At 41.2% G+C, this 24,858-nt stretch overlaps 1 protein-coding gene across 1 annotated transcript in view; it reads right to left on the minus strand.

Annotated features, from left to right (window-relative positions):
• Nucleotides 1-1,171: 1,171 nt before the first annotated feature.
• TSPAN7 (tetraspanin 7) overlaps nucleotides 1,172-24,858 on the minus strand; it is a 71,586-nt gene continuing 47,899 nt past the window's right edge. Inside the window, exons 2-8 of the mRNA XM_053386947.1 lie at nucleotides 18,088-18,276; nucleotides 15,144-15,218; nucleotides 12,375-12,470; nucleotides 11,240-11,395; nucleotides 8,182-8,265; nucleotides 3,359-3,431; nucleotides 1,172-2,223 (exon numbers count right to left, since the gene is read on the minus strand). Coding sequence (XP_053242922.1) covers nucleotides 3,363-3,431; nucleotides 8,182-8,265; nucleotides 11,240-11,395; nucleotides 12,375-12,470; nucleotides 15,144-15,218; nucleotides 18,088-18,276 — 669 coding nt within the window. The 3' untranslated portion in view covers nucleotides 1,172-2,223; nucleotides 3,359-3,362. The remainder of the gene's footprint in view (nucleotides 2,224-3,358; nucleotides 3,432-8,181; nucleotides 8,266-11,239; nucleotides 11,396-12,374; nucleotides 12,471-15,143; nucleotides 15,219-18,087; nucleotides 18,277-24,858) is intronic.

Consider the following 24,858-nt stretch of genomic DNA (forward strand, 5'->3'; position numbering starts at 1 on the left):
CCAAATGTCCCACTGCAGCACTAAGAGCTAACTGATGCTTCCATTTCCTTATGAGCTGGTTGCAAATTTCCAGCTCCTTTTCCTCACGACCTAGTTAAATCTGGCTGAGAAAGAAGGGCTTATCCCCCTGAGCATCAGAGTATTGCCCACTTGGCAGATCATGCTGCTATGCAACAGTGCTGCTACTGCCAGAGCTCAGGGGCACCATGCAGGGCCCAGCATCCTTGTCTCTCCCCTGACCGGGTGACTGGGATTTTGAGTCAGAACCCCAAGGCAGACATCCTGCCAGGCAGGGAAATGAGGCTGCAAAATTGCCCCAGAGACCTCTCAAGACCTGACCTAATTGTTTTACTCAATCATAATTAGGGAGTCTGGTGCTGCCGCACTAGGGGACAGTAAGAGCCAAGAAGCAGGGTCCTCTTCTCCAGTGAACCTTGGTCCTAAATGTTTATGAAAGCACCAGTGCTTTCAGGAGGCTGCACAGTCATGAATGTCTCTTTCAGCTGAGATGTGTCCAGATGCTCCTTTATCTTCACTCAAATTAACCGCTTGCTCTTGCATTTTGTACTTGGTGTCACTTTCAAGCATACCTTTAATGTTCAGGTAGTGAACATATTTACACAGTGAAATTGGTAGTAACTGGTATTTGCATGCCATCTGAAGAAGCAATTTAATTATGAATACTAGGCAAATGTATTATATATGAGAAATAGAAAACAATTATGTCATACATATACATATACACTTCGGATCACACCTGCAATTGTAAGATTTTCAGACATATGTGGGGCAGCAACACAATGTTCAATATACATACAGCTGGTCTTGTACTATCTCTTTTCTCCAGAAAAGAAACAAGACAATGTTATTGTCACATTGCTGTAGGGCAGTGTATTTTATGTTGTTGCAATTTTTCATACCTGATTTGTGCCCCCCGCCCAAAATTGGATGATAACTGAAGTGCTACCCTATCCAGTGTGAACATAAAGTTCACATGAACACTTCCAAGCCCTGAAATAAACCATGTTCAGATGGTGCTCCATCAGAGTGATGGCGGGCGGGATGAAATGAGGTAGGAAAGAATATTTTGCAGATACAGGCTTTCATAACATTGCCATTGAAAAAAGAAGTCTGTGTAATTGCTGAAAAATAAAGTGGAGGCCAGTAGAAATCCGTAATGGTTCCATTTATTAATATGTATATCACAAATACTCACAATATCAATGCATTCTTGTTGGCATGCTAGACAGAGGCCTTATTTAAAAATTCCTATTCTTTTTAAAAAAGGTCTTAAACTTTTGCTCCCCAACCCCCAAAAATATTCCACACACTCTTTCCCCCCCATACGTTTGATTGATTTGACAATGTATTTGGTGGCAACTTCAATGCAAAAGGAGAGTAAAAGAAATAAAAGGGGGGAGAAGAAAGTAGTGTTACAGCACAGTTTGATTAGTTCATAATTATCTAATTTTTTAAAAAGCAGAAATTACTGGTTTCACAGTAAGCAAACAAACACAGCTTAGTAACTATTACACAGGTTCAGATTCAGAGGCAGAATGCACTAGACAAAGGCCTACTGGCAACCCACTAGGTGTACAACATTAAGAATCAAAGGTGCAGCAGAACATCAAAAGAACAATTTCTCTCAAGCAGATTTTGGACTTTTTTCAAGTATCTTCGTGAGTTATGTAACTGATTTCTTCTTGGGGCAGTTGTGGGGGAGGGAGTGGGAACGTTGAAAAACTTTAGTAAAGCAGTAAACAAAAATCAAGAAATTAAAAATCTGAAAAACCAAATAATATATATATATATTTATATATTTGTATACAAGTTTAATATGGATGTGTGCGACATTTATTAACCATAGTGAAAGGCTAATCTTGCCCTCCAGTCACTACATGCACAGCCCAATCATTGCTGTTAATGAATTACCTCTGTTAACTTTACAATGCAACTACAGTCTGACCAAGAACATACATATAGTGCCATCATATGCAGAGCCTTCAGGATGGAGTGTACAGTACTGGATGCTGAATGGTTCAGGCTACTTTTGCGGCACAACAGTACTTCACGGAATGGTACACTACGCATGGTACAGAGTTTAGAAGGTGGTGGCTTTATGTGTGTGTATATGTGTAGTTGTGTATGTGCTCTAACATTCTTTAGAAGTCTTCCAAGAATTATCCAGTTCCTGATTGAAAACAGGCACTGTATTTGACACCCCTGGAAAGAACAGAAAGGGGTGGGTGGGAGAGAGAACAAGGGATTGTTTTAGTTACCATCAACCATAAAAATCCTCTTTTGAAAGTAAGGATGCTTTCGGTTAGATCAAAGGTTCCTTTCCTCTAACAGAAGAACTTTCCTCCCACTGGGAAAAGAAAGCCTTTGGATTGAACCCTGTATTGCGAAAACATTAACAAATATAAGCACAATATCTACTTCAATTATAATTAGAATCATAGAATTGTAGAGGTGAAAGGGACCACGAGTGTCATCTAGTCCAAACCCATGCAATGCAGGAATATGTAGCTGTCCCATACAGGGATTGAACTTGCAACCTTGGCATTATCAGCACCACACTCTAACCAGCTGAGCTATACAGGTCCATCCTTTCCATAAATGGATACACTTGGCACTCCAGCTATGCAAAGGGAAAGTGCTCCAGACTGCAGCAGCCATCTGGGAAATCAGGAGCATGCTCAGGACCAACAGCATCCTGAAACTGCAAACCTGGTTTTCCAAGGAGAGACCAACATGCTGAACTCCTATTGCCAGATCAGCAGTCCTACTGACTGGGAGCACTTCTACCTTGTCCAAATTAAGTTACAGGTTCTTAACCCACATCCAGTCCATCACTGGTTTAGAACCTTCACAGCCTCTCTGGGCCAAAATGTAAAGGAAAGAAAGTGTCATCAACTAACTCCAAATCTCCTAATGATCTGCCCCCCTTGCTTCTAACTGTTTAATGAATTAATTGAAATAAACCACAGAACAGCAATGCTTCAGAAGATTGAAATCCCGTAAACTCTTTCCTGGGAGTAAACCCCACTGAATTCTGTGACACTTCCATGCAGATATTGTTAAGGTGTTTTGTGGGGGGGGGGTTGGTTGTTTTTTAAGGTTACAAAAACATATCCAGTATATTGCCTGAATCAAGAGATCTATTTAGGATTTTTATTTTTATTTTATTTTTAATAATGCCACTCTGATTAACTCTGATTATACTATTTTCATCCCAGCTGCAAAAACTGACTGACTATATACAAGCAGCTATGTAATGGGCTTTCATAAGCAGAAAAGCAAGGCATCAGAGTCACTTTGGGAAGGATATCCTGCATAAAGCAATATACAGACCCACCTTGTTACACCATCTCGTACTGATTGGCAGTAATAAATCGGGACAGGCAACATGCCAACAGCATTCCAATCAACTGTTAGAGAGGGAAAGAGAAAATATCATACATGTAGTCCAGTGTCACTATGAAATCCATGGACTCTTCTGAGGATTATTTTTTTATTTATTTATTTATTTAATCCCTTAAAATATGTAAATACACAAATATTATATGTTTAAGCCAATAGACACAATAGAAGCACAGAATCAATGCAATTGCGAAGCATCAGCTCCTGTAAAGTATCTCCCACCCAGGGAACTTCACTTTTGTTATATTTGTTTCTAAGAAATCAAAGTCTTTTTGACTTGCTTTATTATACAATATATATGTGTGTTATTCCTATCAGCTTCCTGACATATGCACCCCTTCCCAATGGTTGCAGCTCACCTTCAATATTTACACATTGAAAAAAGGCTGTATCTGCAAAACAATCTGTTGTTCTTTAGCTTCTTGTCTTTCAGGCATCTTAGGATATGCTCATGAAGATAGAATCATAGAATTGTAGAATTGGAAGGACCCTGAGGATCATCTAGTCCAACCCAATGCAATGCAGAAATATGCAGCTGCCCCATATGGGGGTGAAACAGAACCACGCTCTAACCAACTGAGCTATACAAGATCTCTGAGATCAGTTAAACACTAGTTATAGGTCAGCAAATAATCCATGAAAATCTCACTGTAATATGGGTCACTGTTTTCCCGCTATGCATTGACAGACAGCCTCCAGACCAGTGTGGTCTCTGGAGTGTTCACTGTGCAGACACCTGCACAATGAGCTCCAGGTCTGCCTGCTTTACACAGTACTTAGTTAAGGGATAGCAATGTGCCTCACAGGTTCTTTCTACTCCCTGCCATGTTGGTGTGTCAAAAGCAGTGGGTCAGACACAAAGTGACTTCAGATGTTACAGACATTGCCAGACACCTGTGCAATCACTTTGGCATTTATCTTGAAGCACATGGATGTTGTACAGGCTTTAAGTGTGATTAGAGTCTGCACAACTTTCTTATGCGAGCTCCTTTTATTAGACATTCTAATCAATTGCCACTAGCAGAAGAGGCTGGCAGCACTCAGTTCGTTCTATGTTATTTGACAATCACAGGTTATTGCTCAGGGAATATATACCCTTGCTTTGGTTTTAACATTCAGAGCTGTTTGCGGAGTTGTGCTGCTGCCTTTTCACTTCATTCAAGACATCTCATATTAAGTGATCATGAGTCGTGGCACTTTTCTGCATCTTGGCCGTAGAGTATAGTAGAACGCAAAAGTGTTCAAGAAAGTAGACCAAAAGGTACTTGTAATTAAAGTGTTTGCACTTAACCCCAGTACTCTAGAGCCAGTTACTCTCAATCAGATTAATCTTTCAAAGTGATTCAGTGTTACATTTCATCCTACACTCCATCTGTCCAACGTGGCACTTGCAGTTTGGAGGACTCTTGGCTGCCATGACACATTGCCTTTTTCAGTTCCCACTGTGGGGTGTATTCCTCCAGTCTAGCACACCCAAAATCCCTTAGACTGCTTCTTTTTGCATTTCTGTGATCCACATAAGTGAGCGGGTTGCCCACTGGTTGTCTTTCCAATCATTTCCTTGTTATCTCTGCTGCAAACCTACATTTCACAAGTGCAGAGTTTACCAATGACAGAAAACTGACAATACTAAAGTAAAATACAGCTGCTCTTTTAGTTCAATTTTTTAAAGGAATTCTACACTATGTATATAACTAAAAACAGAAGACATCAGTTGTCTTACAAAGTAAGATTGGAGTGAGGTCCACCACAGTCATTTGCTTTCTATGCATGTCACAAGCATCTACTAGAATGCCATGTGATATATTTGGCTATCCATTTCATAGCACAGTCAATGCTCACCTATAACCCCTGTACATTTCTTGACAGCTCAGGTTAACCATTTAATATGCTATACATTTAATCAAATAAGCTATTCTGGGGAGATGTATTTTTTCAACAACAACAACTTGCTTTAATTCAGTATACATTCCGCTATTTTCTTTCACACAAACATTACGATTGAGGAGACTGTTACCTTATCAAAATGCTTATGTATTAAATTGCCACTGGAATGATTAAATCAATTTGCCATTTTGCAAAAAGCCTAATAACAATAATAATACATTTATTATCCAGCAGGCCGCAGAGTGGGTTACAACAATTTAAAATTCAGAATTAAAAACAGTTAAAACAGATTACAGTCACAGGAATAGAGTGAGTACTGAAAACACAGATAAGCAGATGTTAAAGGCCAGGGTAAAGAGGTGTGCCTTCAGCATTCATTGAAAGCTGGATATAACAGAAATACTTGACAGTCTTGTTTTGCTGGTAAGGAGTATGCTTAATTTAAGGAAGATTATAATGCCTTTGACTGGTGGTAGTGACAGAGTCAGTGTGTTTGGTTTTTAAAACCAAAACAGTGGGTTGTAAGCTCTAGTCAGTCACAAAGATTGCAGGCATATTAATACTTAGATATTCTTCTCATGCCCAAAATTAAACCTGTATTCAGGCTGCAATTAATTCTCAGCATCCAATTTTATATTCCACTTTTGTCTCCAATGAACTATGGGTTGGATCCAGACTTAGGGATACTTTGAGTAGACCCACTGAATCATTAAAATGTACATTATGACAGTAGTCGTCGATGGGGTAGCACAGTGAAGGCAGCATTGTCACCGAAAATTGCTGCTGATTCCTGAAAGTGGGAGGGGCAAAGCACGGGAGAGGGGGAAACTCAGCATAGTGCAGGTACTGTAGCAGAAGCATTGGACTGGCTCTGCTGCTCCATCTGTGCTGTGCTCCCTGCGCATTGCCCCTCTCATGACCAGCAGCAGCAATGCTCAGAGTTGGGAAGGCAAGTGAGCAACACCGCCTTGCCTGCCCTGCCCTGGCATGCCCTGCCAACTGCTACTGCAAAATGACTAACTTAAGGCCCACTGATTTCAGTGGACCTACTCAGTTTCAGTATGACTAACAGTGCACTCTTAACCATGACTTTTCAGAAGTAAAGGTAAAGGTAAAGGGACCCGTGACCATTAGGTCCAGTCATGGCCGACTCTGGGGTTGCGGTGCTCATCTCACTTTATTGGCCGAGGGAGCCGGCGTACAGCTTCCGGGTCATGTGGCCAGCATGACTAAGCCGCTTCTGGCGTAAGTCCTATTAAATTCAATGGGGCTTACTCCCAGGTAAGTGGGGTTAGAACTGCAGTCTTAATTGGGATTCAGTTATTGAATCCCCAGATCTGAAAAGTTCTATTTGCTGATGAACTGTATCTCACTCAGTCAATGTACAAATACTTCCTTTGACAATTAAATTACCAATAAAAAAATACAAAGCAATAACATGACGCATGTGAAATACACCAGGCCTCCACTATTTGAAAATGAATGGCTATTATACATTGTAAAATTGATTTCCAATACATTTACAAATAAGTGCCTGGGCTCTGTATTCCCCATTAAAAGCAGGTCAACATTGCTGTAAAGCTGTACTATAATTTGTCCCCATTTAATGAGTAACCTGGTTGCAATTCCATCTTACAAAGGGCATACCAGTGACCTTTTAAACCACTAGCTACACTCTGTACAATTCTCTTTCCTAAATGTACAAGGACAACTTGGGGACTAACAGGAAAATGTCCACCCACATTATATGTTGAAGGTTGCTGTCACTTTTCTGAAACACACACAATCTTTGACAATTTAGACTTTACCATGTGCAGCTTGGTTTGGTCCTTCATTTTCTATGAAGAATGCTTTCTTCATTATTCAATTCAAACTGAAAGGACCAATACCATTTTAAAACAAAACAATCTCTTAAAGGTTCACAGATGTCTCTTCTACAGAAGAGTGTGCAAATGTGAATTGTGCAGACACTTTTAGGCCCAAGGCACAGTCCATCCCACCCCCCAAATGTCTGCTTAAAGAAAGTGTGCCGCAGGACACTTTTATTGTATTTCATGACTTCTTCTTTTTCTAGTTTCAAAAAACTTCATTTTTCACAAGCTAAACCATCTCTAGTCTAGCTAATTAAGCAAAGAGAAGTGGAAAACACTCAATTGTGCAGAAGCAAAAAACAACAACTGGGGTGGTTTCTTCATGGCAGATTATCTCCTTCCAAAGTTAAGGACACAGTGCTGTTTGATGTTTCATTGTGCTATTGATTACTAAGAAACAGCATGGAAACAGATTATATAATGAAAGGGTGCGGTATACAGTTACATTTTATTGTCTGACATAGAGGGGGTAGTAAGCAGAGGTAAGGAATTTCTTCCCATGTGCAGAACAAGCCCAAAGGGATGTCTTCATGATGTGCCACTTAGAAGTATGCTTGTATAACATTCCACTGGAAATCAAGCTCCGCCAAAGCCGGCTTGAGAACAGATTGCTATGGACAATAGACCTTTGCCAATAGCAATGCAGAAAGATCATGGTTCAGAAATGCAAGACAGTGAATTATACATGGCATGTAAGTCATGCATCAACTGCTTGGCATGTGAGTTGTTTACGCTCCATTTAAGCCATTGGTTTATTAGGTTAACCTTTATTTGACCCAATGGAAGGGTCCTCCCCACCCCCTTGAGGCAGTCATTAGTTGGGCTGTAACCGATATTCCCAAGGAGAAACTCCATTTAAGTTGGAAAAAGAAAAATCAATGAACAGATGACCCTAAGAAATTACGAACAGTTTGAGAGGCACGTCCCTTATCCTAATCCTCCCCAGAAGCTGAAGAAATAAGCAAACACACCTTGCCTTCAAAGCACTAAAAATGTATACCTGTGAGAATGCAATTCCAAAAGCCACTCCAGCTATGATCCCCATATTTGTCTCCATAAAATTGGTCATCAGATCGTAACAGCCCTGGAAAAGAAAGCAGCCAATTACTCTTGATAGGGATATCCACTTGCCTCTGATTTAGTGCTCAACGAAGGATTAGACAGTTTGACATGCACTTCAGCACCACAATGTATACTAATGAGTAACCCAAGATTGTGGGAAGATTGAGTGAATTTGATAAACTGCATACAACTTTTCAAACTTTACATTTTAGGGTATGGTTACCATAATGTACCTTTCTTTAAAGCAATGTTTCCCCAACCTGGTGCCCTCCAGATTATTTGGACTACAACTCCCATCAGCCCCAGCCAGCATTAGAAGGATATAGTTTGTCTGGTAAAATGAGCTAAAGATTTAGCAAACTAGGACAAAATGCATTTGAAAAATTCCTGCTGAAAGCCTCTGTTGAAACAGACAAGGGAGTGTCCACAACTTCCACACACTGGCTTCACTGAGAGTACTAGACAGTGGATTTCACCGGATCAGGCCTGATTTCTTAACAACTTCATGTCCTGGCTTGGTGACTCACTAACTTAAATGGGACCATGAGGCTGAAGCATCAAAATACCCCAGCATAAGGGATCTGAAGGTTGAAAACAAAACAAAAAATTATGCTTCATGCTGTACAAATGCTCTCAACTTTGGTGAACATTTCTGAAACTCATCAGAATTCAGCATTGTTTGCTATCTATTTCATAACTTTTTAATTCATCTGCCCGCACTGTGTATTCTTAAAAAGACTGTTGCAACATTCACAACAAATTACTGACAAAATATGTCTCTCCTGAGAACGTTTTATAATTAATGAACAAACTCCTTTTCACATTAAGATAACTATTCTCTTACTAATATTTTAGGGGGGAAATGGACTCATCAGTAGTTATGAATAAGTATATTCTAAATATGAGATTAATATCAGTTAAACTTCTTGGCATTATTCTGTGAATAAAACATATGTCTAAATTTATATCAGGAGGTGATGGACAGCAAAAACAAAAAACAAATATACATCTGTTTGGGCAATCCACAAACAACTTCAAACCATCTGATCTACATTAAATCCAGCTTCATTCCTGTAGTAGGTCAGCTTCTCCCTACTAGATCAGAGCTCTTGTGTGCCTTTGCTGTAGCTTTGGGAGCTGGGATAGGAAATCAATTGTTTGCAAAGATAATCTTAGGCCTTGTTTGATGAGCCAGGTGTTAATAATTAAGCATGGAGGAACCTCATAGGAGTTAGGAAAAAGAGAGAATGAAAAGATTCAACAGCCGACCTTCTCTGAGAAAGCTCTAACCCTGTGTTATACAGGCTGATAGCCTGTGTGGGCTAAATCTAGCAATATGGGATAACAGCTAGCTGGCCTGCTATTCACCTTGACCACGGCATTGGAATTGCCTGTGATGACTCACATCTCTCTAGTATTTTTTGTCATATTGTAAAGAGGCCCTCAGCACAAAAAGACCCTGGATTAGTTGATGTTAGAGATGTGAAAATAAGGTATTGGGCACTGATCTAATGTTAGATTTAATTGATGAACATACAAAGATGGGCTCCATCTCCCCCCCTCTTGAATTCCACATTCGGCTTTCAAGATGCTGCTGCCCACCTGCCAGGCAATCTCTGATATTTGGAAGGGAAACATGCCCTAATGAGAAGAACAACCTTGCATGCTGTTGAGAACCAAATCCTGAAAAATGTTGGTCAGAAAATGACACTGGGCAGGACAAAAGGAGTGTAAGGGAGCTACAACTCCACTTCTTTCCCTTCCAATTGCAAAATGGGAATCACTCCAGGGTGTCTTGTGGACTTCCCAGCCCATTCGCTGAGCCTAAATGAAAGATGCTAGTTGGGTTGCCCTGGTGCAACTTCTCATTTCCTGTGCACCTGCCAGCATGGGAAAGAAAGGTCTTCTAGGCTTTTTAGCCTGGGCAACCAGATTCTCCCAGGTTGTATGATACCATCATAACCAAGGAGCGCCCATCCTTAAGCAGGGGAGAATTTCCCCCACACCAGCAAAACTGAAGAAGATGGCTACCCTCAGTTTTTACGTAAGGAGAGATAAATAGCTTTATCTCAAAGGAAGAATTATAGTTATTCTCACTTTTTATCATAACAGCTTTTCATTTGTGACTGCATTTATATACCTACTAAGAAAGGTCACCTTTAAACAAAAAATAACCCCCCTATAATTTTCCATATTGTAACACTATTTCATGATGTAACTGTTAAACTGGAAGAAGTAAATAAAATGACAGGGAATGGATACAGTAAATCAACATTAATGCTGTTATATGAGCGTCAGGTTGAACAGAAAAAAGTTCTGTTCCAGTACTAAAGAGGTATTTATTCATTTTTTTATACGTCACATAAATCGTGAGTTGAATAACCCGTATTTTCTACATGTTTATTCATCTCGTTTGTTCTCACTCATGCTCACTAAAATGCTGTGCTTTTTGCAATCCCTTTTGGCTCGGGGTCAAACGTTGCTGTGTTCTGCCTCCAGCTTTATGACTCCAACAGCATTATAACAAGCGCAGTAAACATGCCTAATGAAGCATGGTTCTTATGTCAATCATCTCTATTTTCTCAGTTCAAGCAGGCTGTTAGCATCCAGTACATGGCACATCTTTCAGAAAACTGGTTGCAAGATGTTGAAAAAAAGCAACAGGTGAGGACAGACGCGATGACTGGCATAACTATCAAGGTTATCTGAATCTACTTGCTGCATTCTTCAGCCTTGTCAGCTCTGCCTCTGTGGAGGAAGTTTTCTGTCAGAATGAGAATCAGGGGCATGGGAAGTTAGCTCAGGGATCACTGGGAAATGGGAGAAACATCTCTTCTCTGTTGGAGTATGAGAAACACCAGCTCTAGAACGCAGCTAAGCAGTAGGATGAATGGGTAAGACTGCAGTGAATTCCCCAGGTGCCCCCTTTTCAGCACATTTTGCCTTTTGTTATGGAGAAAGCTGAAAAATATGCAACTAAGCAAAGTGGTCCATACCTTCTGGTTTATTTTAGTAGCAGCAATGGTAATGTTGGCCAGGTCTGAGGGATTGCAGTCAGAGGCATTCATGCAGCAGCTTGGGGGGATACCATGTTCATAAAAATAGTGACTAGTACTCCAATTGGTGTAGTTCTGGACACCACAGCAACTCAGCTAAAAATAATCAGAAAGGATAGTAGTAAGACCATAGTTAGAAAAAGCAGGAAATGCTTCACGTCCTTACTTCAAACTATACCAACTATCACAAAAAAGCAGCAGCGGCCATTGTAGAGGGGCAGATCCATACAGCCACCTTTTTTACACTGGTGTTGCTGCACCTTACCTGGGCAGGATACGATGGTAGTGGTGGGGATGGGGAACTTGTGGCCTTCCAGGCATTGCTGGATCACAATTCTCACCATCCCTGACTATTGGCTATACTGCCTAAGGTTGATGGAATTGGACTCCAGCAATGTCCGGAAAGCCACATATTCCTCATCCCTGGCCAACACTGACTGGTTGAGGGTCCTTCCAGCCCTACTAGGAGATGCCAAAGACTGAATCTGGGATCTTCTGCCTGCAAAGCATATACTACAGGCCTTCTACAAAGAGCATCACATGCTCACAAGTACCATCAGACTTCTGGAGTTCTTGAAAAGAATAAACATTTTCAAACATTCCAAGCATGCTTTGCCAAATGCTTCTCAAGTGAACTGGGGAATAACCAGTGAGTCATGTGCCCAGGCACTGATCAAAAGATAGTAAGGTTATCAAATGCTGGCAATAAATGGTTAGCCTTTAGCATTAACACCAGGAATAACTGGTCATTAACGGATCACAAATGGATAGATGCATATTTAAAAGCACCATTTCCCTTCCCAGCATCCAATGACAGCTGATTGTCCCAGCCAAAAATCTGCAACAGCTTCCAGTGGTTACTGTAGTGAAGACCATGTCCTATATGTCTGAGATTTGTCAGTGTACGGCAAAAAGAGGTGAATGAAATTAGAATGATGAAAATGACTGCTCAAGTGTTGCAACCAATTGATTATGTTCAATCCACAGACAACATTTCGAGCAACTGACAATTCTTATGTTGCAACCAGAGAAGAGTATTGGCTTTAGTCTTACGTCGTTGCAACCTTGAACTTACACTCTGTTGTACGTCATCCACTGCATGGCTCTTCTCATCGTTTCCATTGTAATTCTGGATGGCTTCAGTGTATGTCCTAAGAAACGTGTCCTTGATCTAAAAGGGAAATTTAGACATTATGGTCAGCTGTATTGGACCCATATGCAGAATAGATTTTCCAGTGCTCAAGTTCTCAGCCTGAATGAGCGGCCAGAGAAATGATTTTTTTTTAAAGAAATGAATGGTTTTAGACACAGGAAGAAAAGAAGAAACTGCCATTCCTCCTGAAGTGTACATTCAGCAATGACAAAAGTTATCTTAGAACAGTCAGTAGTCCTTTGTGTTGGCATTTACTACCTAGGGCTGTAAGTTAAATCTTCCATTCATTATGTAGAGGGAAATGTCAAGGAGTCAGAGGCATCAGGTGAAAAACAGAAGGGAAATATGGTAATAGAAGAAAGAGACAATGCTTCATGGCAGCAGTTTCATTTCCCTGAATTAACTGCCTTTGCCAAGAAATGCATCACTACCAAGGATGCATCTCACAGTATCAAGCTAGCAGATACAGAAGTTGAAACTGGACCAAAGGCCTGTTGAGTGTGTCAGGGTTTTTTGGGTTTTTGTCCTTCTATGGCTGCGAAGATAAGTTTGTAAGTGAGCGAGAGATAAAAGGGAATAATATTTCCAACGTCCTGCACAATCCCTTACCTCCTGATGAGCAGAAGAAGAATACATTTTTGGAAAGAAGTGAACATGGGGAAGTTAGCTTAATTTGCATCACTTTTTTTGATGCAACTGTTAAAATTTATTTTTGGTGAATAATTTTGATGTGAATTTTTAAAAGTACAAAGCATGTGCAATCAATCCTAAATTGAAGCCCTTACTTTCCTAAACCAATATACGTGTTTGAAAGGAAGAAGAAATCCCCTTCAGATTTGCCTTTTGCTTCCTAGTGACTGGAATATTAAGATGGAGGGGAGAAAAGGGGAAGACCAATCCACAGAAGAAGCACTGATTTGTTGCAGTAAAGGGTACTTGTGGGCAGGAACGCCCTCAGGATCAAAAAGTGCCAACACTTCAGACTGTGCAAAAGATAAGCAAAAGATGCTCAGCCTCAGAGGTGGCTGAGGGCATGAACAGAGCTTAACTGACATTTTTTTGGCCTTTTGATTCAAAACAGCAACGGCACAAGAACAGCTTGGATATACCGCCTTTCAGATGGGACTAATCATAATGGCTGCAATCCTTATGCAACCCAATTGGCTACGAATTGTGGGATAGCAATGTATAAGACAACTGACGTTTCCAAGATGCATATAGTCTGGCCAGTTTTAAAATTTGGTTACTAACCTATAGGGTCCTAACAACCAAGTTTTCTGACAGAACACCTGAAGCCAAGTGATCGGAGAGAAGACCTTCTCTGTCATGAAGAGGAGTTGCTGGGCTCAGGGCTGCAGTGGCAGGCTGAGATGGATGAGGAGGGGAAACAGGAAGATGACATGGGAAGGGGCTGAGACCAGGGAACATAGGCTAGAAGAGGTGCTTCCCCCTCCTATGATATGGTTGCCCCAGCTGGGGAAGCAGGACTCCCATCTTCCCCCTTCCTTCATGGGGAGCAACAGGATCCAGGGAGAGTTTCACTGCACCACTAGGAGCAGAGGAGGCAGGGGCAGAAAGAGAGGACACAGCCTGGTCTCCCAAGACCTAGAAGCGCTCCTGTTGCTAGGCAACAGTTTCAGCCTCCTTGGTGCAGTGGCTGGCAATCACTGATGCAGGTTGCAGGCGCAGAGGAAGGGGGTGCGGTGGGTGTGGTCCACCCCGGGTGTCACCACTGAGGGGGGTGACAAAACGCCGGGTGGCACTCACCGTGGGGCCTGGTTGTAAGAATCAATGAACAAATTTAATAAACTTAAGTACTTAGGTTTTAAAGCACTCTTAAGAGAAAAACAACAAACCACTGTATGTATGAAGTGGGCTGAGAGACATTTGTATTACAGACCCTAATTGTATTCTTATTTCATTGTAGGCTTATCCATACTTACCCTTCCTCTGCTCTTTATGGGCATAGTCTGCAATGTTAAGCTCTGTATCTGAGCCCCCTTTATTTTTGCTCTGGAGTTTCCCCCACAAAAACCCACTCATTAATGCTCAATCAGGGCAAATGTCAATCAGCACAAAACTCGAACTGACATTTGCTCCAATTCAGCTTTATAGAGCTGGCTTTTGTGGTGAAAGTTTGGGGTAAAAAAACAAAACACTATGCTTAGACATTGAAAGAGCAGAGCAAAAGGTAAGTGTCCTTCCATAAGCCCTGTGTCTCACTAACTCACTTTTATCCTTTTCTTTCCCTTTCCTCACTCTAGCTCTGCTGCTGCTGTTTAGCACAGGAAATACACAAGATTTACAAGGCAGCAAAACAAACTAGGTTAGTTTGGCTTTGCATTCTTGGAAATCCGCTCAGCATTATACAATCAAAAGCCTGTTTGGCTGAAGTAGCAGCATTTATGTAAAGAATTTAAGGTATTTTTCTCTCTTCAGCATATATGACAGGGTAAAGAAGATCTTGCATGATGAGCATATAAATAAATGCAACTCAAAAATAAACATTGAACAGCAAAAGCCTAAAGCTTTAGCCTAAATCCTTTCGTGTTTGTGGGTACATATCGCTGCCAAGTAAAGTGTGGGACTCTGCAGCCTTGGTTAATCATACCCAGTCTCCTAAGAGGGTGCAGCAAAATCTGCTCAGAGCCATGCTGCCACCACCCTTACCAACATGAAATTTATACTCACCTCATGGCGAAACACAAACCCTGAAATGCCAGCCACAAGCTCAGCCAGGAAGACCAGAGACAAGAACATAGCATACTGAAATACAAGAGGAAATGAAGAATGGAACAGATTACTCACACTGCAGAGGGTTTTCCTCCTATTTGGATGCATTACAATTCAGGGAATTCAATAAATACTGCATCTACACAAAGTGCAATTCTACAAATAGTTTTAGGAGAATGTCAAGAATGTTGCTCAGCAAAAAACTGGATGCCAAATTATCCCGCTGTTTCCCTTTTCCTCAAAATTGCAATTGCAAAACAGGTGGGGGGAAAGGGAGAAGAGGAATCTTCAACGGAGGCTGGGAAAACCTATTATTGTGGTAAACCCAATTTGTTTCAGGTATGAAACCTGTCTAGACAGCTTGGTTACATGCTTTCCTGAAAAGGGCTTAATGCCAAAATTAACAAAGGTGTAAAATCTGGGCTTGGGTGGGCAGGCAAGCCCCAGGGCTTAAAGCAGTTCTTCCCCATAGCATGTATTTATTTTGGTAATCAGAGTTCACCCTAAGAAAGCTAATGTCAGTTACTAAATCTGAGCCCATGTCAATAAGTTAAAATGCTATACAGGCTTGGCCTGAAAATATAATCTTATATGTGTCTACTAAGAAGTACTTAGGTAAATGTGCACAACAGTCTTTGCCAACCTGGTGCCCTCCAGATGTTTTGTACTAAACTCCCATCACCCTGGAGGGCACCAGCCTGAAGGCTGGAATATAGAATTGCAGCCTGCAGTTCATTTTTTTTATTCAAAAACAGTACAAAAAGGGTAGATAACACAGGTTCCAGCCCTAGCTATAAAAACTGGCGGTGGGGATAGTAATGCTTATCTTATGATGTGTTGTAAACATGAAAAAAAGGAAACCAGCTCTTGTCAATTGCCCTAAGTCTTAGAGAGATTGCTGACTTGAAATTGTCCTGCCTTGTTATTTTTACGGTCTTTATTGTTTCATGATGTGTTCTGCTGTTTTACTGATTTTATTGATTTGGCACTTTTAATTGGATGTTAAATGTTAAGTTTTTGGGGAGAGGGCAGGGACAAAGCTGTTTTTCTCTGAAATTATAAGGCAGGATGACAATAGTTTAAAACAGAAAAGTGTAGAGGGATGTAGTGGGTTCTAAATCAAAGGAATTGGGGTGATTTCATGCCGAGATGGATCTTGCTGAACTCTGTGCTACTCATCAACTGCACTCAGCACAGTTAGGATCTACACGTGCCTCATTTCAGAAAGCCCTTGAGAAGGGCATGATTCAGCTTAGGCACCACTCAAAATCATTACTTAGGTAGGATGCAATTTTTTTAAGTCCTCATGAAAATTCATCAGCATTTTAGTACACATTTATCCTAACGCACATATTTTTTGCAAGCAACTTTTCCTAGTATAATGCTTTTGTATGTAAATTTTACTAACGTATGCATTTTTGTTCCCACTGCCCCTCTAACATACATATCTTTGGACACACTTTTTTTGTTTGAGAAATGCAAAATTTGGCACACATTCTGAAGGGTCGCTGCGTTCTGGTCCCCACAGGAGGTATGAATTAGGTAGGAGGGGAGTCACATGCATGAAAAGGCAGACAAACTGAATTTCTCCACCATCTCTAATTCAATGGCATTCAAAACACAAGGTAGGTCTTTAGGAAGGACTTTAAAAAGCACAATTAAACCAGGAGCTCAAGAACAGAAACAAATTCCACTAGGATCAATGGGGCTTGCTTTGACATGATGGCAGCAATCTCCTGGGCCCCACAGAAACGCAATGTGTGCACGCTCAGGGCTTTCTGCGGAGAGCTTCCCCAGGCAGCAGCTGCCAGCTGGCTCACGGGTAGTTTGATACTCTGCTTGCTCAAGCAAGCTAGCTGGGAGCTGTTGCCAGGGAAAGCTCTGCAAAAACCCACCAGGATGTGCCTATTGATCCTTTCCATGTGGACCTCCGGACTGCAGCCAAAAGGCTTATGAATTAGCATAAATCCAAGTTAACCCAAGGACACACATTTGAGTGTGCTTGTCGTTTCCCCCTCATCATAGCTATCTTATTGTCATTTGCACACATGGCATTTCCCTAGTCTATACTTGAATATCTAGGTGAAAGAGAATATTCTAATTTTAAAAAAAATCTCTTCTGCTTTCTTCTACTTCACATTAACTTCATTTATATATGCACGAAAATATTGTGGGGCTCAAGGCACTTTTGGCATTGTTTAAAAGGCTGGAGGTCTTTTAAAACTATGTGCTTGTTCAACACAGTTGTTTCTTCCAACTCCACTCATAGCTCATTTAAAATTCAAATTTGGAAAAACTTTGGGATAGTATTCATCCACAATTGATGACATCATTATTTTAGGGGGGGCAGGTATTATGTTGGGGGGGGGCAGAAGCAAGTTATCTGTGATGCAATTGGTCAGTTAGTTACGTATTTCTATTTATTTACTTGACTTAGGAGGGTGACAGCTGGGGATTATTTATTTCAGTGCCGATAACATTAAAATATCTCCCTGCAAACAAACCAGCCAGTCAGGAACATGACTAGGTTTAGAGTCCTTTTTCTAATACTCTGCCTTTCCAGAGGCAAAAGTTTTTCTTGCATTGCAGAGAATTTAAACATGAAACCTCACACTTAAATTCTGACGTTTCAAAGGACTGTGGCACATGGTGCTGTTGTTTTGAATGTGTGGCTCAACTCTAAATTATGGGATTATTCCTGTATGTCACTCCCAAGACGTCATACCAGGAGCGACAGATTTCCCATATGGATCTCTTTTTAGTAATTATACTCCCTTGCTCTGTGTGTGCCCATGTGTGGCTGAAACCTGCTTGGCATCTGTTTACACGTAACAAGAGAAAACGGCCACTTTACCAATTTCTAGTACTCCAGCAGCACCAAGTTATTTGGCTGGATACTCACCAGCTTCAGCATCCATGGGCTGCCACGACATGTGGCAAAGCAGCCAAACAAGCCAAAGACGATAATCGTGGTACCCGTCCCAATGAGGACATAAGGGGCATTAGTGGAGTTTTCAGCAATGAGAGATATATATGTGCCTAAAGTCAGCTTCCCCCAGACACCAACAGCAAGAAGGATAACACCAGTTATCTGGAAAGTAAGAAGCAGAAAGTCAAGGTCAGAGTTTATAAGGATCAAAATATTGTAATACTGAACACACAGACATTTTTAAGTGTAGCAGAACTGCTGTTGTAGCAACATTTTTTTTTTGGGGGGGGGGAATAGGTTTTTATTAGTTCCACAGAAGCTTAGTATACAAAATTTTCCTTCTCCGTTTTGAGGCCTGTGGCAAGCAGAACCAAAAGCCAAAGTTCCATAGCAAATAACCAGCAACCCACTCATGCCATTTTAGGGAACAAAGCATCCAGTGTATTTAACGGGGCCTTGCACCAAATTCTTTTGACCTATCTTTTCTTACGCTTTCTCTGCTGCTGTGTAGAAATGCTGCTGATGTGAGATACAATTCAGAAGAAAACTCAAAAGATGCACTTAATCCAAAATGAGTTCTACATTCACAATGGGGGCTGATATTAAACAATGCCTGTTTAAATTTCAAGGGTCTTGATCTCCTAACCTACAAGATCACAAGCTCAGTCTTTGGACCTTTCTTTAGAAGTGTGGGAAAGAAGCTGTAGGGCTCTCAAAATCCAGGAAGATTTGTTTCTATGCCACATATTATCCATATAGCCTGAGCACAACGCCATTGTTCATGTCAACCATTACAGCATTGACACTGAAATACTGCGTGCTTTGTATTCCTGCTGGTGCAGAGATGGATGCTGTAATCCAGAGGCACATATGTGTTCTTTGCTGACATCTAGTGGACACAGTAAGCTGAGCCATTTGTGCATGGGAATACAGACCACTTCTCACAGGTGTTATATCTGAAATCTGCAAAAACGTCTTTCCCCCCTCTGCATTAACATGTTTGGAACCCAGGTTGCACAGGCAAAATAGATATTTGCATTGTTTTGAGGTGCAGAACTTAAAGTTGGCAAGTCCAGTTAAGTGTATATTTTTAAGAACAGACTAAAGTAAATAAATAAAATGGTAACATGTAAAACAAGCATTCATCAAGTACTTTTAAAACATGCTGAGGAAACAGCTTCCCACACTCCTTTTTCTCAGAAGCCACTTATTTAAAAATGCTCGGTCTCACTGCATCCTTGGTTGGGAAAAATAAAGGCGCTAGGGAATAAAATATTTTAAGGAAATAAAGACCACATAACAGATGACAACCAGCAATATACTGACTCTAAAGAACTTGTTTATTAGTTCTTAACAAGCCTTTACTTACTTAAATTTAAAACAGACATTTCATAATTGTGAGGGAAAACGAAGAACTAATGTTGCCATCAGAGGAAGAAGCAAATAATACCAGTTCTTTAGTTCAAGACAATGAAAATGTTTCAAGCTGTTCAGGGACTATTTAATTCAGCGTAAAAGAAGTGTTGCAGTCTCCTTCCCATTTATACTCAAATAACAATTCTGTAATCACATTCTTAAGGGCTCCTCTCTCCATCTTGTTCCCAGATCCACCAAGTTTATTTTTACGAGGGAGAGATGTAGTGGTCAGGGAGAGCACAGGAGACAGGATATTTCTGATCCTTGTGCTTAAAATAGAGAGCAACCCTCTCAGCAGACCTTGATTCTGGCAGGGTTAATGACTGAGCTTTCCCCTCAACCTTCTTCATCTCTATTCCCCCATCAACAGATGCTAGGAAAGAGGCCCTCTTGACATAGGAGACATTGACCTGATTACTTTAGCCTGATCTCAATCATGGCGTCAAGTCTAATTTTGCTTCCAAACTGATCCATGTGCCATGCTGAACAGAACAAAGCAGACTGGTGCGTGTACGTCTACACCATGTGATAGAAAACAGAAATCCAAGTATAAATCATTTAAATTTGAATCTCGTCTTTTCATTCTCCTGTAAACCCTTCCTGGTTCAACTTTTTTTAATAAAAAATAAATAAATAGATACAGTGCTAATACTGGTTCTTACTTGCCCAAAATGTAATTATTTGGATGGTACAATAATGTGTGAGTTGCTTGGTAACTGTACCTTGATAGTGTGTACTTAATTTTAATGTTCCAAAAACATGTATAATTTGAACATGACATGTTGCCTGAAAATTAAAACCGTGAAACTAATTTCAGGGTGGCAGGAAAAATGTTTGTTTTAAAACTATTGTTTTAAAACCATTTCCGCTGTGTAGATTATTTCTTTTAGCTATTTATGTTATGAAATGCATTTTTATTTAGGAAAAATAGAAACAATATGACCACTAGGGGCTTCAATGCCTTTCATTGGACATTACTGTACGGCTGCATCTTGGGTGGGGCTTACGTTCCGGGGGTGGCAATGGGTATTTGCAAAAATGGGTATATTCAAGCCACCACCTTGAGGTCCCCACATGAGCATCCTTACATTTCCAGAACTGTGTGATGAGCGGGCCTTGCCCCCCAAGTAAGGCAGAGAGATTTTGTACTTTCAACGTGTGTTGAAATCGCACATCTAAGTTGCGACCATACTGTACAATTCTGGGTAACTATCAGCATGGCAAGATCACAGACATGCTGTTCAGGGTTTTCTTCTTTAGATATTCTTTAGATCTGTTCAGGGTTTTCTTCTTTAAAGGTAAAGGGACCCCTGACCATTAGGTCCAGTCGTGACTGACTCTGGGGTTGTGGCACTCATCTCGCTTTATTGGCCGAGGGAGCTGGTGTACAGCTTCCGGGTCATGTGGCCAGCATGACTAAGCCACTTCTGGTGAACCAGAGCAGCGCACAGAAACGCCGTTTACCTTCCCGCTGGAGCGGTACCTATTTATCTACTTGCACATTGACGTGCTTTTGAACTGCTAGATTGGCAGGAGCAGGGACCGAGCAATGGGAGCTCACCCCGTTGCGGGGATTCAAACCGCCGACCTTCTGATCGGCAGGCCCTAGGCTCTGTGGTTTAACCCACAGTGCCACCTGCGTCTTTAGGCTTAGGCTAATTTCCCCATACCTGAAGACTGAATAACGGTAAGCCATATGAACCAAGGTTGCAGGTTTGATCCTCGTATGAGACAGCTGAATATTCCTGCATTGCAGGAGGTTGGACTAGATGATCCTCAAGGTCCCTTCTAATTCTACAGTTCTGTGATTCTATGAGGGGTTAAGTCGTTTGGTTTGGTTTTTGCAAATAAATAAAAGGTTCTGTTTTATGCTACCATTAAATTACACCATATATCAGATTTTTTAAAAATTTTATAATGCAACATTCACCCCTTCCCTCCACATTATGTTGTATCAACAGTATACTGAGTGCAGTTTTCAAAAGTAAAAAAGAGGGGTTTCATACAGAATTTCTCCTTGGTACAATTACTTCTCTTGAGATACATTCAGTTCATATGATGCCTCAGGCATCACTTCTGATTATACAGGTAAACAGAAGCGCAAGACTCTGCCAGCTCAGTATGGTCTGGAAAGATATCTCTCCAGTGATACACATCATTGGAGAGGGCCGAAAGAGAGGAATTGCCAATGAGAGTATTATATACTAATGGTGAACTCAATTCTCCAATTGCTGGTCCTCATGTAGCCAAAATGTCACCATCAGCTCGCAAGAGGGAAGTACAGTATAGGACATCTTGAGGGGGTGGGTAAGGTTTGCAAGTGTATGAAAAAAGCTTTTGGGGGGGGACCCTCCTAAAAATGGTGTGGGGAGAGAGAGAAACAGCCCAGTGAGAATTCAGTATGCTAAGTGGGAATGGAATAGAGCAGGCATCCCCAAACTTGGCCCTCCAGCTGTTTTGGGACTACAACTCCCATCATTCCTAGCTAACAGGACCAGTGATCAGGGATGATGAGAATTGTAGTCCCAAAACAGCTGGAGGGCCAAGTTTGGGGATGCATGGAATAGAGTATCCTGGAAGGCAGCATAGCTTGGTGGCTGGGAGTATTCCATACTGCAACGTTTTGTTGCAGGTCCCACTTGTCTTGTTTGCTTATGATCTGACGTTCAGAAAGGTAGCATAGAAATAAATCTCTCTTCCACCCAAATGAAACATGAAGGGTATACATCTGTGGCATATCCAGGTGCCATGTTTTGCAATCCAGCTCTCTGGACAGGAGCACTGATTACTGCAATCCAAACGGGGATCATGGTAATCCGCTGCTACTGAAGGACTAGTGGAATCAGCATAGTGCAGAACAGCCAGCATATTTTCTCAGGATTGCACTCAGCATGTGCTGGAGGGAGGCATCTATCACCTTCCTGTTAAACAACGGCATCACTGGTAATGACTTCACAAGTACCAATAAAGACTTTCCACTTATTCAGGCAGAGACCATGTGTTTCAAATGAAATTTTATGCAGTGGGCATATGCTTTAATGGTGTTTCGGTGGGCCGAAAGGAATTTTAATGAAGCCTTGTATACTTGCAGCTTGAGGTTTTGTGAACATTCCTTGCACCTGACAAAGGGAAGGCCAGAGCTGAGGACTCTGCAACATAATGAACAAATGATCTCAGACGGGGGAGTGTGGGATAAGAGCAACAAGCAGATGAGCAAAGCTTCACTGGCCTGGGGCAGTGTCATGCTGGCTGCAGAAAGGGGCAGCCGTGGGCTAACAACAGTCCAGCATCTCAATCAGGATGTGCAAGATGGCCATAAATCAGAAAGAGGTTACGATGACTACCCTAGTGTTAAACTAAGACGGAGCGGCTGATTGCCGTGGGGCAGCCACCCAATAAATCTGGCTCAGCCTCATTTCAATGCCCTTCTTTTGGCATCCATTTGTCATATTCACTGCATTTGCTCTGCTAACAAGGCTCATCTTCTTCGCTACATTTTAATCAGCATTTCTTCTGCAACACACAAAGGTAATGGCTTATAATATAAAGCACAGGGCTGCAAGCATTTCTGCTCACTCTCTGATCCTGCAGGTTGATAAGGACATGTGTCAGGACAATACACGTTTGCCAATTTATTTCTACTTTGGACAAGGCGTTTTGCCATGACAATGTAGGTTTAAATTCTAAAATCTCCTTGATGGGGTGAGTCAAGGGCAATTTGCAGTAATTAAAAATGAATCATAACATGCATGTAATTGGGACTTCAAAAACTGAGTTTCGAGATGTTTTCTTTTGGTATGAAAAGCAGGTATTACAGTACATGTCACTTTATGTAACAATAAGTTTCGAAAATCATAATCGGGAGCCATTTTAACTTGTGGTTTTTAATTTTTATTTCAATGTCGTTCTCTGTTTTATTTACCCTGCCTTGTGCAAAACTTACAACACTTGATCACTTTGTATTGTTGTATTGTTGCAAACTCCTCTGGTATGAAATCAACGTCCAGAGTCCTGGAAGTAAGGACTCTAAAATCAATGAAATTTAAATACATTAAAATATATATATATCTTGGATCACATCTAACAGTGCAATCCTGCCATATACATGCTTATTTCAAAGTAAGTCACACTGTGTTCAATGGCACATTCTCAGTTGAGTCTAAATAGGACTACAGTGTTACATATCTAAAACCTCATTCCAGTATAAAATATTCAATTCAGGAGTATTTTATAGATTTGCAGTGACACTAGTGATTTTGGCATCTTCATTCAGTGTTTACCTTTTAATAGATACTATAATTATGGAGAACATATAAGAGCTCTGATAAATGAAATAGTAACATAAGGATCTGACTTGCTGGCACCCCCTTGGTTGGAGAACTGCATTGCCAAATTCTCAGAGTTGTACATTTCAGTGGATGACTGTGTTTTGGTTTGGATATTGTCTCAGGAAGTGTGAATTAGGTAAATTTACCTTCAGATTCTAACGGAACCAAATTTCTCCCCCATCCCTACTAAAGAGACTTTTGGGGTATGAACAGGATCTCAACTTTCTTTCTCTGATTTATCACAAGGTACCTTATCAAATCGCTTTATGCTGCATTTCAGGGGCAAAACCAGACAGATAAGATATTCACCACACACACACTGCATCATTTCAGTAGTGCGAGTGATTCAGCAGCACACTGCAGTAGGTTAGGCTGAGAGGTGGCCATTCAGCAAAACTCAGTATCTGACCTTGAACAAGCAGGGATGTGAACCTGAGTGGCCTCACTCTACTACTCTCCCATACTAGCTCTGATTTTAAAAGGGCATATAACAGCAAGAGCAAGTAGTTTAAGCTATCTCTAAATCCAGATAAAACTATGGCACTGTGTCTGTGTGCTTCCCCAAACCAGATGGACCAGAGGTGGCCTGCTCTTGGTGGGGTTACACTCCCTCTGAAGGAGCAGGTATGTAGCTTGGGGGACACTTCTGGATCCTTTACTGTCGCTTGAGGCACAGGTGGCTTCAGTGGCACAGAGTGCCTTCCATCAGCTTTGGCTGGTGACCCAGCTAAGCCCCTATCTGGACAGGGATAGCCTAACTTCTGTTGTCTATTCTCTGGTAACCTCTAGGTTAGATTACTGCAACACGTTATACATGAGGCTGCCTCTGAAGACAGTTTGTAAATGTTAGCTGGTGCAGAATTTGGTGGCCAGGTTGCTCACTAGGGCAGGACGGTTTGAGCATATTGCATAGATCCTGCTCCAACTGCAGTGGCATCCAATTAGTTCCTGGGCCAGCTTCAAAGTGCTGATTTTGACTTATAAAGCCCTAAATGGTGTA

The sequence above is a fragment of the Podarcis raffonei genome, chromosome 4 (genome assembly GCF_027172205.1).
Source record: "Podarcis raffonei isolate rPodRaf1 chromosome 4, rPodRaf1.pri, whole genome shotgun sequence".
Taxonomy (NCBI): Eukaryota; Metazoa; Chordata; class Lepidosauria; order Squamata; family Lacertidae; genus Podarcis; species Podarcis raffonei.